Genomic DNA, 17,324 nt, shown 5'->3' on the forward strand with positions numbered 1-17,324 from the left:
ATGTCATTTGGTGGTGCTTCTGCATGCATGTACAGACTACTGAGTGGGTCCTTAGTGGGGAAATCTGTCATTTTGGTGTTTGTACATCCATGAGCAAACCTGACCTGAACGGCGTCATTAGCGAAAATTTTGTTTTTCTTAGTTGTGCTTACTTAGTCAATGGAATGCAGGGGTCTTTGGGGAAAACTGGGTATTGTTTGTGCTTGTGCATACATGGACAAAGTCTACAAGGGATCCTTGGAGGAAATGATCCCTTTTGATGCCATTTTGCACTTAGTATGCATGCAAACATGACCAAAGTCATTGGGGAAAATGTGTTATTTTTGTGCTTGTGTATAAATGGACAAAAGTCAGGTAACCTTGCATAAATGGTTCATTTTGATGTCATTTGGTGGTGCTTGTGCATGCATGGACAGACTACTTAGAGGCTTGTCAGGGGAAATGTTTCCTTTCTGATTGTGAGAACATAGACAAACCTACCTGAATGGGGTTATTGCAGAAAATGTTTGCTTTTGTGTATATAAGCACAAGCAGTACAATTAATGAAAGGGTCGTTGGGGAAAATTGTTTAATTTTTGTCCTTGTCTTAGCAGCTGTGTAGGAGTGTGTGTGTGGGGGGATGCAACCAAGGAGTGTGCGTGTATGGGGGGTGTGCAGGCAAGGAGTGTGCATGTGTGGGGGGTGTGCAAGGAGTGTGCGTGTGTGAGGGGTGTGCAGGCAAGCAGTTTGCGTGTGTGGGAGGTGTGCAGGCAAGCAGTGTGCATGTGTGGGGGGCAAGCAGTGTGTGTGTGGGGCATGCAGGCAAGCAGTGTGCGTGTGTGTGTGTGTGTGTGTGTGTGTGTGTGTGTGTGTGTGTGTGTGTGTGTGTGTGGGGGGGGGCGTGCAATCAAGTAGTGTGTGTGTGTGTGTGTGTGTGTGTGTGTGTGTGTGTGTGTGTGTGTGTGTGTGTGTGTGTGTGGGGTGCAGGCAAGCAGTGTGTGTGTGTGGGGGGGTCATGCAGGCAAGGAGTGTGTGTGTGTGTGTGTGTGTGTGTGTGTGTGTGTGTGTGTGTGTGTGTGGGGGCTTGCAAGCAAGGAGTGTGTGTGTGTGTGTGTGTGTGTGTGTGTGTGTGTGTGTGTGTGTGTGTGTGTGTGTGTGTGTGTGTGTGTGCATGTGTGTGGGGTGTGCAGGCAAGGAGTGTGTGTGTGTGTGTGGGGGGGGTGCAGGCAAGGAGTGTGCGTGTGTGGGCCAAAGTACACAAGGGGTCAATGGGGGGAATGATACATGTGCATGTAATTTTGAGCTTACTTTGCATGCAAGCAGACTACTGAAGAAGTCATTGGGGAAATTGTTTTACTTTTGTGCTTGGGCATACATGGACAAAGTAAGGGAACCTTGGGGAAATGATTGGTTTTGTTGTCATCTGGTCGTGCTTGTGCATCCATGGACAGACTTCTGAGAGAGTTGTTAGTGGAAATCTTTCTTTTTGGTGCTTGCGCTAACATGGACAAACCTGAGTGAGAAGGGTCATTGGAGAAAATGTTTCTTTGCATTAGTTGTGCTTACTTAGACGAAGTAATGAAGAGGATGTTGGGGAAAAATGTTTAAATTTTGAGCTTGTGCATACATGTCCAACATACACAAGGCATCAGTGGGGGAAATTATTCATTTGGATGTCATTTGGACTTACTATGCATACAGCACACTGCTGAAGAAGTCATTGGGGGAAATGCTTTTTTTTTTGTTCTTGGCCATACATGTCAGAACTGCATAAGGGAACCATTTGTGGAAATGATCCATCTGGATGCCATTTGGTAGTGCTTGTGCATTCAAGGACAGACTACTCAGTGTTAGGGGAAATGTTTCATTTTTGCTGCTTGGGCATACATGGACAAACCTGACTGGGTCATATGAGGAAACACATCTTATCATTGCTTTGGCTTACACTGTCAAAGTAATGTGGTGGATGCTGTGGAAAAACATACACTAAATTTCATACTTCATGCCCTTCCATGTTAAGGCAAACTTGATTTGTTTTTGTTGTTAAGACCGATGCTATTAATAACTTTGCCAAGATTTCTTGCTCCAAAAAGGTCAGAGGTGTGTGTGAATGCGAGCAAGGGGGGCGGGGGGGGAGTGTGTGTGAATGCAAGCAGGGGGAGGGTGTGAATGCAAGCAAGGGGGCGTGTTTGTGTGTGAGTGCAAGCAAGGGGGGTATGGTGTGTGTGGGTGTGTGGGTGTGTGTGTGTGTGTGCAAGCAAGGGGGGCATGGTGTGTGGGTGTGTGTATGCAAGTAAGGGGGGGGGCGTGTCTGTCTGTGAGTGAGCCTGTCTGTCTCTGTCTGTGAGTGAATGAGTCTCTGAGTGAGTCTGTGAGTGAGTCGGTCTCTGCCAGTGAGCGAGTCTGTCTCTGTTTGTGAGTGAGTCTGTGAGTCTGTCTGTCTCTGTGAGTGAATGAGACTGTGAGTGAGTCTGTCTCTGTGAGTGAGCAAGTCTGTGAGTGAGTGAATCTGTGAGTGAGTCTGTCTGTCTGTGAGTGAGTCTGTCTGTCTCTGAGTGAGTCTGTGAGTGAGTGAGTGAGTCTGTCTCTGTGAGTGAATGAGTCTGTCTGTCTCTGTGAATGAGTCTGTGAGTGAGTCTGTCTGTCTCTGTCTGCGAGTGAGTCTGAGTGAGTCTGTCTCTGTCTGTGAGTGAGTCTGAGTGAGGCTGTCTTGTCTGTCTCTTTATGTGTGAGTCTGAGTGAGTCTGTCTGTCTGTCCCTGTCTGTGAGTGAGTCTGAGCAAGTCTGTCTGTCCCTGTCTGTGAGTGAGTTTGAGTGAGTCTGTCTGACTGTCTCTGTCTGTGAGTCTGAGTCTGTCTGTCTGTGAGTGAGTCTGAGTGAGTCTGTCTCTCTGTCAGTGAGTGAGTCTGTCTGTCTCTGTGAGTCAGTGTGTCTGTATGAGTCTGTGAGTTAGTCTGTGAGTGAGTCTGTCTGTCTCTGTCTGTGAGTGGGCCTGTGTGAGTCTGTGAGTGAGTCTGAGTGAGTCTGTCTCTGTGTGTGAGTCTGTCTCTGTGAGTGAGTCTTTCTGTGAGTTAGTGAGTCTCTCTGTCTCTATGAGTGAGTCTGTCTCTGTGAGTGAGTGAGTGAGTCTGTCTCTGTGAGTGAGTGAGTCTCTGCGAGTGAGTGAGTGCCTCTTTGAGTGAGTGAGTCTGTCTCTAAGTGAGTGAGTCTGTGAGTGAGTCTGTCTGTGTGAGTGAGTCTGTCTGTGAGTGAGTCTGTCTCTGAGTGAGTGAGTGAGTCTCTAAGTGAGTGAGTCTGAGTGAGTGAGTCTGTGAGTGAGTGAGTCTGTGAGTGAGTGAGTCTGGCTGTGAGTGAGTGAGTCTGTGAGTGAGTGAGTCTGTCAGTGAGTGAGTCTGTCAGTAAGTTAATGAGTATGTCTGTGAGTGAGTCTGTGAGTGAGTGAGTCTGTCTGAACGAGTGATTGAGTGTCTGAACGAGTCTGTCTGAGTGAGTGATTGAGTCTGTGAGTGAGTCTGTCTATCTGTGAGTCTGTCTGTGAGTGATTGAGTCTGTCTGAACGAGTGATGCTGTCTGTCTGAACGAGTGAGTGAGTGAGTCTGTCTGAGAGTGAATGTCTGTCTGTCTGTGAGTGCCTGTCTGAATGAGTCTGTCTGTCTGAGCGAGTGAGTCAGTGCTTTACATACAAGCAATTGTTAAGGAATTTACAGTACAGCAACAATGAAAGAAGACCCCACATCTGTTATAAGTTGCAGATAACAATCACTGGCAACCATACAGTATTTGGTAAATGGACACAGAATATGCATGTCCAATGTCCTGAGTTTGCTCTAATGCAGTTTGGTAATCCTGCTGTGGACAAATTAACTTCAATTAAATTGTGGTGCAGCACTGCGCATTTTAGAAATCCTGAAAGTAACATGGATTTTAATACAGATTAATGCAAAAGTGTAATGCCCTAAACCTGTCCCTTTTTTTTACACCACTGCAGTCAAAATGTTTGGTACCTTCATTCAACAGGAAGGCCTGAGAATGGAAGAATGGAAGGCTTGCAAAACAGTGCCTCCTGAAGTGGTATTGAGCATGGATGGCTATTTCATGACAGCCTGTGGTGCACCTAAAAAAGTGTCCCACTGTCAGAGTAAGACTGGAAGAGGTAAGCAGGCCATTACTCAAGACTCCTGTTGTGAAATGTCAATCACAGCAGTAAGCAGCTCAAATTACCTGCAGCTGTCTGACAGCTAGGGAGGTGGTGTGAAGGGGGAGGGGAGATGAATAGAAGAACTACAAGTCAAGGATAACAAAATACTTAAAAATTAGCAAGTCTAACAAGAAGCTGCAGTAAAAAAACTTTGAAAGTCTGTTCTTTGGCATTTCAGCTGCTTGTTGTATAATTAGTCACTGAAAAGCAACCATGGTTTTGTTAAAAGTTTGTGATTGAAGCAACAGACTGGATGCATGCTAAGTGAATACAGTGACAGCAACTGGGGAACAGGGACGATTGTGTGATGTCATGGTTTTGAGACAAACACTGCATTGTGGGATAGCAGGAGGCTTAGTAATGCTTAGAAAATACTTCAATATGCTAGCCCCCTTGTGGTAAGAGTATAAAATTATGTATAAAAATAAAAATAAAAAAAAAACTGTAAATGGTCCCAGAGTGCTGTTAAAATATAGGAAATATCAAAACTTGATGAACTACATGTATTTTCAGTCTGTGGGTGTGGTTCTCCTTTAAGCAAATAGCAGTGAGTGTTTGTACTATAGTAATTGAAAGTAGTCTTAGTGACACAATGGGGAGCATGCTTATGTTTAGTGCAGAAGGTTGAGGGTTCTACTCCCCCACCATGTACATGGATTGCTTATACTGTGGTCCACTTTAAAGAGGGATGTGAGTACTGCACTCCTGAGTGTGTCCCCTCTTGGATGAAATGCCTAATAACTGTGAACTTGTTGGTTTGGCATCCATTCCCTATTGCAATATCACCAACTTACCATTTTTTTTTTTTTCATGTAACATGGGCAATTAATTCTTCAAGGGTAGTAGGCACTGCATTTGTAGATGAAACACTGAAATGTAAAGTTGTTTGTCAGTAACAACCTCTTCAATATTTACAGATCTCTTTAATGTGGTATTGTTCAGATGACTTACTTCTACAAAGATTGTGCATATTGACTGATATTGGTGTACTGTAATGACAGAAGTTTGAGTGGCCTTTTATGGTTGAAATGGTCTGAAATGGGTAGATCTGAAGTAGTTAACTTCATTTGATCAGCAACCTGTGGGTTTCGGATCCGACACGGATCCGAGCCAGCAGCATACCAAGCAAAATGATCTGAGCTCCAAGCTCCTACCCCATACCCATACTACACTGCAACCTCCTTTCAATCCCCACATCTTGTTTGCCGCGGCTTTGCCAGCATGGGATTTTTGACCTCCAGGCAAGTTTGTCAGGGTTTTTCAAAATTTATTGGTCTGTGTGTGTCCCTTTGATATATCTATAGATAGCTATTAGTTTATTTCTCATTACGGGTTTCCTTCCTCGCTAGATATTTGCGTTTTTGTAAGTTAGAAAGTTGTTAACTTTCTGTCAGTGTAGGCCCTCCTTCCCACCCGTAGAGTGTGTGTGTGTGTGTGTGTGTGTGTGTGTGTGTGTGTGTGTGTGTGTGTGTGTGTGTGTTTGTGTATGTGTGTGTGTGTGCATTTACTATGTCGGAAAGTCAGAAAGTGACTTTTTCTAAGTGCACAGAGTGTGGCCACAAGCTGTTGCCAGCCGACGGTGACACTCTCTGTGTAGTTTGCTTGGGGATACCTCATTTGTCATCCGGCTGCAAAATCTGTGTGGCATTCAACCCCCAAGCCCTGCGGGATTGCAGGAACAAGTTGATTCTGGCAGGTCTTCTACCTACAGAATCTTCTGCTTCTTCTTCTTCTTCTTCAACAGCTTCTTCGCCAACCATGGCTGTGGCTGTCCAGCCTTCCGGTCCTCCTCCCCTGTCCGGGACTCACCCTCCCACCTTGCCACAGGGAGAGAGAGAGGCCAAGAAAGAGAGAATGAAAGACAAACACAGGGAGACAGAGAGACACTCAGAAAAGGAAAAAGACAGAGATAAAGAGAAGGGCCGCAAGAGGCAGACCGAGTTGGATCCAACGGCCCCTCCCGCTAAGGTGATTTTGTCTCCTGTTAAAGTTACTAGGCCATCCTCTCCTTGGGTCTGTTCACCATGTTTTTCTCCAGAGCCGGAGGAGGAGGCTAGACCACCCTCGAGGTCATCTTCGCGTCGGCCCTCCCGGCCGGCATCGGTGGCTAACGCACCCTTTAACGGTTTGACCCTGTTTGGGAAGACTGTCCGCGATATGCTTGTCCAGAGCGAGAAAGACAAGAAAATGCTGTCAGCCATCAGGATCCGCTTTTCTATCCCTCAAAGGTCCTTTTCCAGGAACCAGTGAGGACAAAAGAAGCTGTGGTTCCAGAAATCTCAGCAGTCCCGGAACACTCAGGACTCCTTCTCCCCCAGAGGCAGAGGGGGACAAGATGGACGCCGGCCCAGAGGCAGAGGGGGGCCAAAGAACTTCGGGTCACAGAACCTTTTTCAGATCAACCCACGCAGCAACCCTGAGGGGTTGCCCGACTGCTCCTCCCTGGAGGCAGTTGGGGGGCATTTTTCGATGCACCTAGCCCAATGGGAGTCCATCATGACAGATCGCTGTGTGCTTCGAATAATATCCAGAGGCTATTCTATTCCCTTCACAAACAAGCCTCCTTACACAAGGCACCTCCCGGACATCCCACCTGCTCAGAGGGAGGCCACGTCTTTGGAAATACAAAAGCTGCTAGAAAAAAGAGCCATCCAACAGGTGCCCCCAGACCAGTCTGGATCAGGCATCTATTCCAGGTTCTTTTTGGTGCCAAAAAAGATGGGGGACCTAAGGCCAATTGTCGACCTATCAGCAATGAACCTGTTCATTGCCAAGGAAAAGTTCCGGATGGTCATGCTTCAATCCATCCTGCCCTTCTTGCAGGAGGAAGACTGATTGTGCTCGATAGACCTCAAGGCTGCGTACTACCATATCCTGATAGACAGGTGATCCAGGAGGTTCCTCCGCTTTCAGCTAGGGGACAGTCATTATCAATTCAGGGTCCTACCCTTTGGTCTCACCGCAGCCCCCAGGGTGTTCACCAAGGTCATGGCAGTTGTAGCAGCCTACCTGAGACTTCAGGGCATTCAGGTCTTCCCGTATCTGGACAACTGGTTCCTCACCCGTCCCACCAGGCATCTACTCTTACTAGCCAGAGATTTCTTTCTCCGGATATCACCTCAGCTGGGGATCACCATAAATCTCAGGATGTCTTCCCTTTAACCTGTTCAAGTGTTAGACTTCATAGGGCCGAGAATAGATTCTCTTCAGGCCAGAGCATTTTTGACTACAGACAGACTACACAGCCTGGCACTTCATGTGTTAGCGCTTCTGCAGTCCCCTGCACCCCCAGCAGAATTAGTCTTGAGAGCCTTAGGGTCCATGGCAGCAGCTATCAACCTGATCCCTTGTGCTCGTCTGCATGTGAGAATTTTACAGTGGACGTTGCAAGTTCAGTGATCGATTCTTCATCAACCTCTAGATGTTCCAATCCCTCTGAGCAGAGTGTGCAGAAATTCTCTCATGTGGTGGCTCCAATCCCGGGATTTGCAGGAGGGATGTCCCTTTGTTGCACCCCAACCCAAGCCACGGTGACCACGGACGCCTCCCATCTAGGGTGTGGGGGGGCACTGTTCGGGCAGGACTGTCCAAGGCACGTGGACTCAAAGCGAGACCGTTCTGCATATAAATGTTGTAGAGATGAGAGTGGTCCTTTTAGCGTTGCAGGCCCTTCATGCTTATCTTCCTCTGGGAACTATTGTGATCCAGTCAGACAATATGTCAGTGGTCTGGTATATTAACAAACAGGGGGGAACCAAGTCTTATCCCCTTTGTCGAGAAGCCATGAGAGTTTGGGAATGGGCGATCTCCACTAAATGCTTTCTGATAGCAATGCACATTCCACGTCGGTCCAACTTCTTGGCAGACAGTTGAGCAGAACTATCCTTTCTCCCTACAAGTGGTCTCTGCAGAACAGATCTTCCTCAAGTGGGGTGACCCTTGCTGTGATCTCTTCGCATCGCCATCCAATGCAAAGTGCTCTAATCCCCCTGATGGGGGAAGCCCCCAAAGATGCTCTTGTTCATGCTTGACCACCCGGTCTTCTTTATGTATATCCCCTGCTCCTTCTCATGACAAAATTCTTACAGAAAGCTTGTCGGTTGGGGAGCAGAATGATCCTCATAGCCCCATTCTGGCCTCGTCAAGTCTGGTTTCCCTGCCTACGGTCTCGTCTCATAGCTCCACCCTGGATCTTGGATCCCATTCTGGATCTGATTCATCATCCCTTGGGAATGCTTCCTCCGAATCTGGACAGCCTGAAGCTCACAGCTTGGCTGCTCCAGTTCGACTAGTTGCTAGGACTCCCGGTATATCTTCCCCTGTTAAATCCATCTTGGTTGCAGCACATAAATCCTCTACCAGGAAAATTTACTGTAGCAAATGGAGACGTTTCTCCATTTGGGCTTCTCAGAGAAATCTGAATCCTTTTACCGCTCCGATCCCAGCGGTATTAGACTTTTTGTCTCATATTTTCCAGCAAGGAGCCAGCTCTTCCACAGTGAAGGTCCAGCTGGTGGCTATTTCTCATTTCCATGTCGGGGACAATTTAGTCTCTCTCGCTGCTGCCAGAATTTGTAAGACCTTTTTGAAAGGCACTTTTCTTCTGAGACCTCCTATTAAGAATCCATCCCCGCCGTGGGATCTGACTTTGGTTCTTCAGGCCTTAGTTGCACCTCCTTTCGAGCCCTCGGCATCAGTTGACTTAAAATTCTTGTCATGGAAGACTGCTTTTCTGGTAGCTCTCACCTCAGCCAGGAGAGTGTTGGAGCTTCAGGCTCTTTGTATGAAACCCCCATATCTAGTGTTTCATAAGGACAGGGTGTCTCTCAGGACTAATCCGTCTTTTCTCCCTAAAGTTGCTTCTGAGACAAACATTAATCAGTCTATTAATTTGCCTGTTTCTCCCCTAATTTTCAGAACAAAGGGGAATACCAACTTCATTTGCTGGATGTTCATAGGCAGTTATGTTTTTATTTGCACAGGACGGCGATCTTTTGTAAATCTGATCAACTTTTTGTTTCCTTTGCTAAGCCTTTTTTAGGGAAACCAGTTTCAAAGGTGACTCTCACTAGGTGGATTTCCCTTTGTATCCTACAAGCATATAGAGAGCTTGGTTTACTAGAACCAGTAGGAGTTTATGCTCATTCTACACGTTCTATGGCAACATCTGCCGCATTCTGGTCTAGAGTTTCCCTGGATGACATTTGCTCAGCGACTACCTGGGCATCCTTCCACACCTTTATTACTCATTATAAACTGGATTTGGTGTATAGAGGAAGGGCTTCCTTTGGCTCTGCAGTGCTCTGGAATATCCTTCCTTAAGGGCCTCCCAAGATTTCGGGTAGCTGGGAACTCTGTCCCACAGGTTGCTGATCAAATGAAGTTAATTACTTCAGGTAAAGAAGTTATGTACTCACCATAATGTTCCATCTGAGTAGGTAAACTTCATTTGTCAGCAACCGTCCCTCCCTCCTTCCCTGTTACCTTGGTGATTATTTCTGCTGAGCTCAATGTTCGGAGTTCACGAGCTTGATGTTTGTCCTTGGTTCAGGGGTCTCAGGTTTTAGTTTGTTGGTGTTATGTGTGGAGTGGCAAACTCGATCTGAGGATTGGAGGGGGGAGGAGCTTAGAGCTCGGATCTTTTTGCTTGGTATGCTGCTGGCTCAGATCCATGTGGGATCCGAAACCCACAGGTTGCTGACAAATGAAGTTTACCTACTCAGATGGAATGTTATGGTCATAGCTGGCCTTAGGCATAGGCCAACTAGGCAGCTGCCTAGGGCGCTGCTCTAGCAGGGGTGCTTTTCCAGTATTTATTTGGTGTAGGTAGACCAGGATGGGGGCACCAAGTGGTGTGGTGGGGGGCACCGTGGAGCCCTTTTGCCTAGGGCACCAGTTGACCTAAGGCCGCTCCTGGTTATGGTGAATACATAACTTCTTTTTTTGTCATTATTAGTTCATACATTTTGTTACATTGCTTACTGGAAAAATGTTTAAAACTACAAATTTAAAACACACTCTTATCAAGTGGTGCTGTATTATATAAGGAAAATAATTTAATACAATCAGGAAGGTAAATCAAAGAACACATGCATGTATGCATGATCCTAAAAATGTGTGCAAGGAGCCTATTGTTTGAAAACAGCCTAAAGGTAAACTTAATTAGGCACTGGCCAGATGCATTTCCTTTGAATGTGGGTTTCGGTGCCATTTCATTGAATGTGTCTTTCAAGGGCAGTTTACTGTTCATGCCAAGTCTGTTTTCATTGTGAGACTGTATTGTTTATTTAGCCAATCGCTATCAGTGCTTGTGCTATAAAATTTGAAATAAAAATGTTTTAATTAAATCCAAATGTATGTAATCATTGTAGAAATAAAAAGAAAGCAGTATTTGTACACTGAGAGGTTTGAACAGTGTTTATGGTAACTGGGGTGGACATTGGAATAGCTCCGGTGGAAGGGGCACTGCTGTGTGTGTGTGTGTGTGTGTGTGTGTGTGTGTGTGTGTGTGTGTGTGTGTGTGTGTGTGTTGGGGGGCCCGAGCCATTATGCTGTCTAGGGCTCCATTTGATCAGGATCTGGCTATGGATGCACATGCAGGAAAAACCTAGTGGTTTAGACAGCTGTTCAAAACAGGTCTGTAGGTAATTGGAAATCTAAGGGTTTGTTTCTGCAGCTATGTCTTTGAACCTATCTCAGGATACAGCTGCATTCTAACATAGATGCTATTGTCAAAGTAAACCAGAGCAATATGGAAAGTGACTTTAATGGTTCAGCTAGGTTGGAGATAAGTCATAAATGGCATTTCTATAATATATGCAATGATATTAAAGCTTTACATTTTTCTTGTGGAGTGAAGTTTTTTTTTTCTACATTTGTAGTTACTACTTTAATTATACCCTATATCTGATGTTTTTACACTTTGGGCTGATGAAAATATTCTAAGACTGCATTTTATTTAGTTGTATACTTTCCATTTCAGAAGATCTCCACTGTAAATCTAGGTTTGTGGTTATTGTGATTGTGAAATCTAGAAAACTAAATTGCCAAATCTGGGAGATAAGAATCAAAATGTTATGCATGCCACATGGGGCGGGTGAAACCAGCTGTCATTTGTTTCTAATTTACAGTTTTAACTGGCCAGTCAAACGTATTTCTTCAAGTCAAAAATGACCTTGTGTCATTATTCTGATGTTCATTGCCTGTGTAAACTGAAGTAACTTAATCCTTCTGTTACACAGAAAGCCTAGAAATTTGCGTTTCATCTTAGGTTTAAAATGCATGCTTCTAACACAAAGTAAAAATGAGGATTCTGAGCCTGACTTGGGAGGACAGGACACAGATTAGGGCAGAGGTAAATTATTCTAGGAAGTAGCTTAATATTTGTGGATTGTGATGGGGTGCAGGGCATGTTTCTTCTACCTGGTCTATGATGACAGCTGGAAACTACTGTGCAAAGTTACCCTTGTTTACATCTCACATGACATATGCCCTTCACCACTTAGCTGTTGCAGAGTAGACAGTAGCAAGTTAGCAACCGCTAGGGGTGGAGTGAGGTCTTAAACATATTGTCTTCCTAGAATGTAGAATGTGAGATGGCAGGGATAATGTAAGATGGAAATTTAGTCATGTTTTATAACATGACTATTAAAACTACATTAGTAGCATCTGTTATGGGCCTATCTGAGGTTCTTGTGGCAAGCCAGCTGTATATCACAAAGTACTACAAATGTAAGACACTACCATTTAATAACAACACTTAAATCTGGCATCTTCAGTTAAAAATTATGTGCTAGTGTGATACTGCCATATACTAAGAACTAATAAATACGAAATCATGAGTTTAAAAAGCTTTACTAATTAATGCTGATTTAAATGTTTACATTAAGTCAGCCAGGTGTGATAGAGAGAGATAAGGCTCTGACTATGGTTCACGTAACCTGCATTCAGTTAGAGGCACAGATGTCTGACCAGGTGACCTGTCAGGGAGAATAGATGTTTCTATCCTGGAGGGAGGGACTGCTGCAATGTGGTTGGATGATTCATTTGTGCCCAGTTTTATCAGCAGCTTGGGTATGTGGAATGTCAGAGGAAGTATGGCTTCCTTGGTTTATACCCCATTGCCTGTTCCACATATAGACATAACATCAGCAGATTTGAAGTGCAGACTTAATTATAAAAAAACAAAAGCACAGTGGATCACAGTATGGCAGTTCCTTGCCTGGTCCCACTCCACTTGGAGATGCACTGTGGGGAGAAACCATATTACCTGCATGCAGGAGTCAGAGGCCCCTCTATGTGTAGATTTCTTCTAAATGGAGGACATCTTCCAAGTGTGGGTAAAACAGAGGGAACTTTCAAAGATGGCAGCATCAGGCATCTGGCATGGAAGAGCTTAATACTGCATTGGAAAAGGAGCAAAAAGAAAGAAAAAAACAAATATTTAGAGTAAAAAATGAATACCACTTAAATATTATATGTCACAACAAGTATTTAAGATATAATTTCACTTATCCTGACCTGCACATAAGTTTGTGCAGACTTGATCATGGGGTACATATTTTTTATGTTTCTTATTTTGCATCAGAGTTACACTTTCATTCATTGTCATTCTGTGTAGTCCGTATTGCAAAGACATAATGCTAAAAGAAAGTTTCCATCAATTTCACACCAAATTTGTAAAAACTAAACATCTCCACAGCTGTCAGTGTTTTTCACTGATCACTGTAGCTTTCTAATTTTGTTCACCCGCTGAATATGTTACTAGGATAAACAGATGTTTGATGAATTTAAGATGTTGGGTGTCAGATCAGCCATCATATATCAATGCTATCAAATAATACGGGATTGTTTAGATATTCCATATATGGCAAACTACTTTGTGACTTAGTGAGGCATGCCAAGGAATTTGATTATTTACGAGAACTCTGCAGCTCTTTTTGCTGTATAAATTTCTAGTTGCAAATCAGCTTTAGCATTACAGTGAAATATAGTCATCATTGGCTATAACAGTCAGGTTCAAAATACTATCCTTTTTTCATATCTGTTTCAGTTAATCTGCACTAAATGCCACCATATACAAAATGCATGGACAGACACACACACACACACACACACACACACACACACACACACACACACACACACACACACACACACACACACACACACACACACACACACACACACACTCAGAAGTGTTAGAAGATTGAAGATCCTCCCCTAGTCAGACTGAATGTTGTTACAAACACCCTGCAGCTGCCTTTTCCCTTGGTTTCCTATGTTTCACACCTAACTCTTACCCTCATTTTTTGTTTCACGTATTTTGTTCCTTTACTTACTATTTTTAATCTCTGCCTAAGCCCCCTTGACACTATTCCCTATACCAGAACTGGAATTGAAAATAAGATTAAAGGCCTCAATATAGACCCTTGCGTAATAAGATAGATAGCAAACAGGCTGGCAGATAGAATCCATGCCGTTAAGGTAGCAAGTCCCACCTCCTAATGCTAAAAGGTGACTAGTGGCATTTCTCAGGACTGTTTACTGAAACCCTTTCTGTTCAACATCTACCTCTCAGATTACCAAACAACTAACCCAGACAATATGGCTTATTGAATTTGCCAATGCCTGCAATGTAATTCTCTTCTTCACTCAGCATCTGATACCACAGCTTTACAACAAAGAATAAACCATGCGAATCAGTGATGTATTCAAAACAGTTTTACATTAAATGCAGGGAAGTCTCAACACCAGCTTCCAGTACTGACAGTACCTCACTCCAGACTAATATGGTCATCAGAGATCTCGGCATCTTCATGTACAACTCCCTATCCTTTGGCTAAGACTTAACAGCAATAGTCAAGAATTCCTTCTGTCTAGTCCAGTTAATAATTAAAGGTATTTCATCCAGGTCAAAAGAAATGATATTTCTTCTATACTCTGCTCTGATCAGACCAGTTATAGAATTTGCAACACTTTTAATAAGTATCAATCCAATGATATTATGCAGCTAATAACACCCCAAAGATGGTTAACTAAAGAGATGACTGAATAGCTGTGGAACAGACTCCTCGTCCACATAAAACAAAGTTCATCCATGTCCATTTTAAAGCACAACTTAGCTCTGTGGATGGGAAACAGAAAATTTACCATAGGACTACCCCCTGTACTACACACAGATAAAGGCAGCTCCTACATGCTTTATCCCATGCATGGGTTCCCTCAAGTTATCTATGGTATAATCCCAGTTATTCTCATTAGGTGTAATATATAATTATTGACTGTGGGATGGGTAAGACCACTCTATAACCAAATGGCATAGGTTATTTTCTTCACAAAAAGGGAAACTGGCTGGGCTTAAAATGGTCTGCAAGGGCAGCTAGTCTAGTACTTACCTATGAATCCATGACTAAGACTGTCAGATGATGTCAGGTTAGAAGTGGTGGGCCTATATGCTGTCTCTTATGGAGTCCTGTACAGTGATTTCCTTGATCTTCTACACCTACACAAAAACAAGTGATTTATGTCTGGTGTTCCATGCTGTTAAGAGAAGTGATTTATGTCTGGTGTTCCATGTTGTTAAGAACCCAGAACTCCCTGATCTCCGACACCTGCAGAAAAGCAGGTGAATTATGTCTGGTGTTCCGTGCTATTAAGAACCCAGAGCTCCTTCATCTTCTACATCTCCACAAAAACAAGTGAATTATGTCTGGTGTTCCGTGCTATTAAGAACCCAGAGCTCCTTGATCTTCTACACCTCCACAAAAACAAGTGAATTATGTCCGTGCTATTAAGAACCCAGAGCTCCTTCATCTTCTACATCTCCACAAAAACAAGTGAATTATGTCTGGTGTTCCATGCTATTAAGAACCCAGAGCTCCTTGATCTTTTACACCTCCACAAAAACAAGTGAATTATGTCTGTGCTATTAAGAACCCAGAGCTCCTTCATCTTCTACATCTCCACAAAAACAAGTGAATTATGTCTGGTGTTCCGTGCTATTAAGAACCCATAGCTCCTTGATCTTCTACACCTCCACAAAAACAAGTGAATTATGTACGTGCTATTAAGAACCCAGAGCTCCTTCATCTTCTACATCTCCACAAAAACAAGTGAATTATGTCTGGTGTTCCGTGCTATTAAGAACCCATAGCTCCTTCATCTTCTACATCTCCACAAAAACAAGTGAATTATGTCTGGTGTTCCGTGCTATTAAGAACCCAGAGCTCCTTGATCTTCTACACCTCCACAAAAACAAGTGAATTATGTCTGGTGTTCCGTGCTATTAAGAACCCAGAGCTCCTTCATCTTCCACACCTCCACAAAAACAAGTGAATTATGTCTGGTGTTCCATGCTATTAAGAACCTAGAGCTCCTTGATCTTCTACACCTCCACAAAAACAAGTGAATTATGTCTGGTGTTCCGTGCTATTAAGAACCCAGAGCTCCTTCATCTTCCACACCTCCACAAAAACAAGTGAATTATGTCTGGTGTTCCGTGCTATTAAGAACCCAGAGCTCCTTGATCTTCTACACCTCCACAAAAACAAGTGAATTATGTCTGGTGTTCCGTGCTATTAAGAACCCAGAGCTCCTTCATCTTCTACATCTCCACAAAAACAAGTGATTTATGTCTGGTGTTCCGTGCTATTAAGAACCCAGAGCTCCTCGATCTTCTACACCTCCACAAAAACAAGTGAATTATGTCTGGTATTCCGTGCTATTAAGAACCCAGAGCTCCTTCATCTTCTACATCTCCACAAAAACAAGTGAATTATGTCTGGTGTTCTGTGCTATTAAGAACCCAGAGCTCCTTCATCTTCTACATCGCCACAAAAACAAGTGATTTATGTTTGGTGTTCCGTGCTATTAAGAACCCAGAGCTCCTTGATCTTCTACACCTCCACAAAAACAAGTGAATTATGTCTGGTGTTCCATGCTATTAAGAACCCAGAGCTCCTTCATCTTCTACATCTCCACAAAAACAAGTGAATTATGTCTGGTGTTCTGTGCTATTAAGAACCCAGAGCTCCTTGATCTTCTACACCTCCACAAAAACAAGTGAATTATGTCTGGTGTTCCATGCTATTAAGAACCCATAGCTCCTTCATCTTCTACACCTCCACAAAAACAAGTGGGTCCTCAAAGGCCTCAAAAACTCAAACAAAAGACTTGAGTCTTCACCAGCAGACACATTGGAGGGACAAAGTGCTTTCCTCATTTCTGGAATAATCTTTCAACACACATAAATAAGAGCGATACCTTCATTTCCACTCAAGCAAACCATGATTGGATGGATACCTGTAAATTCATCTTGGGCCTGATTTGTTTTGTCCTTTTGGAGACAGAGGCTCCCTAGGAGGGTGGATACTGGCAAGTCGATTATGGTGTATGGTTGAATCTACCTATTAAACTCTTAAATCTATAAACTGAAATCAACAGCCAACTGGCGTTCTAATTACTTCTTCCAACATTCTCATCTGGATGAAGTAATGCTGTTTCATTGTCTGCCACTAAGGATGACATAATATAACCTGTTTTCCCTGAAACTCCAACCATGCATGGAAGAAAATTCATGTGCAGTGTGAAGATATGATCTTCTTCATATGTTTAGGAGCTGGGCATTTGTCAGGTATATTGTAATTTTAATTGAGTACATCTGATCTACAGTTGTTGACTGGTAATTAAGGTATTTTCTAATGTGTTAGTCCTTGTAGAGCAAGTTACTGAAGCCTGTGAATACAACTGCTTGTTCGTATCACTCCTGTTGCATGCAGTAGTGTTATAAATGTATTGTAAAGTAATCTATTTCTTTTTTTTAATCTACAGAAGTGCTATGAGTTTTACTAGCTTGTATGTTATGTTTTGTGTTTATCTTTTCAGAAAATGGGAATAAAGGAAGAATTTCAACGTGCTGGCTCCAAGCCAGGACTTATAATTTGGAGGATTGAAAATCTGGATCTAAAGCCAGTCCCTGAATGTCTGTTTGGGAGCTTTTTCATTGGAGATGCTTACATTGTATTCCATGCAACCAAAGCCCCGAGTTACAGTATTCACATGTGGTTGGGTAAGGCTTCTTGTTTTAGAATAGAATGCATGTAAGTGACTCACACTTAACAAACATGTAATACCTGTAAAAATAAAA

At 43.5% G+C, this 17,324-nt stretch overlaps 1 protein-coding gene across 1 annotated transcript in view; it reads left to right on the plus strand.

The window, feature by feature from the left end:
- LOC122813387 (adseverin-like) overlaps window positions 1-17,324 on the plus strand; it is a 308,408-nt gene that overhangs the window by 77,814 nt on the left and 213,270 nt on the right. Inside the window, exon 2 of the mRNA XM_044085682.1 lies at window positions 17,063-17,246. Coding sequence (XP_043941617.1) covers window positions 17,066-17,246 — 181 coding nt within the window. The 5' untranslated portion in view covers window positions 17,063-17,065. The remainder of the gene's footprint in view (window positions 1-17,062; window positions 17,247-17,324) is intronic.

Source organism: Protopterus annectens, chromosome 10.part0, assembly GCF_019279795.1.
Source record: "Protopterus annectens isolate FY-2018-M chromosome 10.part0, PAN1.0, whole genome shotgun sequence".
Taxonomy (NCBI): Eukaryota; Metazoa; Chordata; order Ceratodontiformes; family Protopteridae; genus Protopterus; species Protopterus annectens.